This window comes from Chaetura pelagica, unplaced genomic scaffold (genome assembly GCF_000747805.2).
Source record: "Chaetura pelagica isolate M959 unplaced genomic scaffold, ChaPel_1.0 scaffold829, whole genome shotgun sequence".
NCBI lineage: Eukaryota > Metazoa > Chordata > Aves > Apodiformes > Apodidae > Chaetura > Chaetura pelagica.
Window position 1 is genome coordinate 95,572 of NW_009954535.1, and position 1,986 is coordinate 97,557.

At 39.9% G+C, this 1,986-nt stretch overlaps 1 protein-coding gene across 1 annotated transcript in view; it reads left to right on the forward strand.

Moving 5' to 3' along the window:
• PLCH1 (phospholipase C, eta 1) overlaps positions 1-942 on the forward strand; it is a 59,675-nt gene extending 58,733 nt beyond the window's left edge. Inside the window, exon 23 of the mRNA XM_010004734.1 lies at positions 927-942. Coding sequence (XP_010003036.1) covers positions 927-942 — 16 coding nt within the window. The remainder of the gene's footprint in view (positions 1-926) is intronic.
• The last annotated feature ends 1,044 nt before the right edge of the window (positions 943-1,986 follow it).

The window sequence follows — 1,986 nt, forward strand, 5'->3', positions numbered from 1 at the left end:
CTGTAGACTGTATAAATGTACATCCTCAATGTTTACAAACCCTTTCATTGAAATGAAGGATTTTTAACAAGAAATACTGTTTTGAGGGCTTAAATTATTTAGGAATGTGATTTCATGCTGGTGATTCAGCCATGATTTAGTGTGTCCGTTCCTGTCAAAGCTCATGTAAACACCAACCACCTTCCATCCTTATGTATGAATTACTTTGATTTAGGAGTGATACAGTGAAGCATCCTGGGGGCTGTTTGCATGCAGTGAGTGCTGTAGCATGTTGCATCTGTAATGGCGGTCACTGCATCACGCGTGTCAGTGCTCAGCAAAGCTGCTGCAGTCAGTGCAGTAGCACTTTGTGCTCCTGATGTCTTACACTGCTGTCTGGAAAATCATTTCTAGTGATCACTTTTGGCCTTTTGTGCAAATTCTGCTCAGCATAGTGCTTTCTGTTCCTGGTAACCTCCCTGGGGTGAGGCTGCTGATCTGGGACTCCTGCCCAACCAGCAGCAGTCTCCAAATGAGACCCTTCATTAGCACCACTGTTTTCACTCTGGCTTGTACTTAATTATTAATGTTATTTTTACATGTTTTCATGTATGAATTATGATTTCACTGCAAACTGTAGAATTAAGGTTCTATAGAGAAATTTGTAGAACTGGGGTTGGTCCAAAGCTGTGAATAATGTGTACACTTGTCTTCTGCCCATTCTATGAAGTGTACTAGGAGTTGTCCTTCTTTTTGGTCCCCATGTTGGGTGCTCGTTTCATGACAGAGTGGAATGTGGGAGTAATTATGCATTTATGAATGGAAAACACTTAATTTCTGCATATTTTGTTATATAGTTTTTTTTTTATTGGTTGTGTATGCAGCTTCAATATAGTAGCAGGTCTGTTTTCTGTATATTTGTAATTTTATTGCTAAATTGTTGACAGTCAGTGGAATATTTAAAGCTGACGTGGTAGAGTAACTATTTTGACTGTTCACCCTCATCTTTTTCTATGAATGTTGGAAGTGAATTGAGTGAGTAACCTCAAACCCCTGAACCTTCCCTGTAGGGAACAACATGGCTTTATTTTGGTTTTAAGATATTCTTTGCCTTCACTGTAAGTTTTTTCTTATATGTAAAAGACACACCTTTTACCTCTTTCTTTTGTAATGCAGAGTATTATTATTCTTGAAAACATCATTAAAATAGATTTTTAAGCACTTGGTTACATGTTTACTGGAGCTCTTCCCAGCTGCCTCTGGACAGAGATGACATGATGAGGTATGTTGAAGATTGGAAGCACTTGCTTCCTCATAATACATTTGCATTAAAATTAGTGTTTTGTGTTAAAGCAATTGCAGCAGGTATCTTTACAGGATAACTACTTGACCACCTCTCTCTTAATTTACTAGAAATGGAGAGCATTCAGACTGAGAGGGAAGAACCTGAGGTCCAGAGGAGCTGAGTCCCCACTGCCCTTGCAGAATAGGCAGGTGAAGAACTCTGCCCAGGACTGACGTGCATCCTGTTCTCCTGCCTGGGGATGCAGGGCCCAGTCCAAGTGCAGTGCTGTCTCTTTGCCAGGTAGAGAGTGTGTCTGATCCCCAGAGCCATGGGGATTACATCCTGTGCTGTTAACTGGATAGTTAAGGTCTTAACTGAATTAGGAACTGTTCTATAAGCAGATGTCCAAGATGCTTGAAACTTCAAGTTGGATTTCTCTTTCTTTTCCAGATGAGAGTCTGTATAAACAGCTTAAAGCTGCTCATATTGCTTCTGAGTCTGGAACTTAAAAACAATAGAAATATAGGGAAAGGACAAAAGGTGAAACAGAAAGTGAGAGACATCATTTATGTGGTAAAATACAAGCTAGTACTTTTTTGTGTGCTAAGTAGGAGGTTAAGATGAACTGGAGATGGGCAGATATCATCTCCAGGGAAGCCACTTGTATTAACCACTATTTTAATGGGCAGTGTTCTGTACCAAATTGTACTCTCAATGCCATT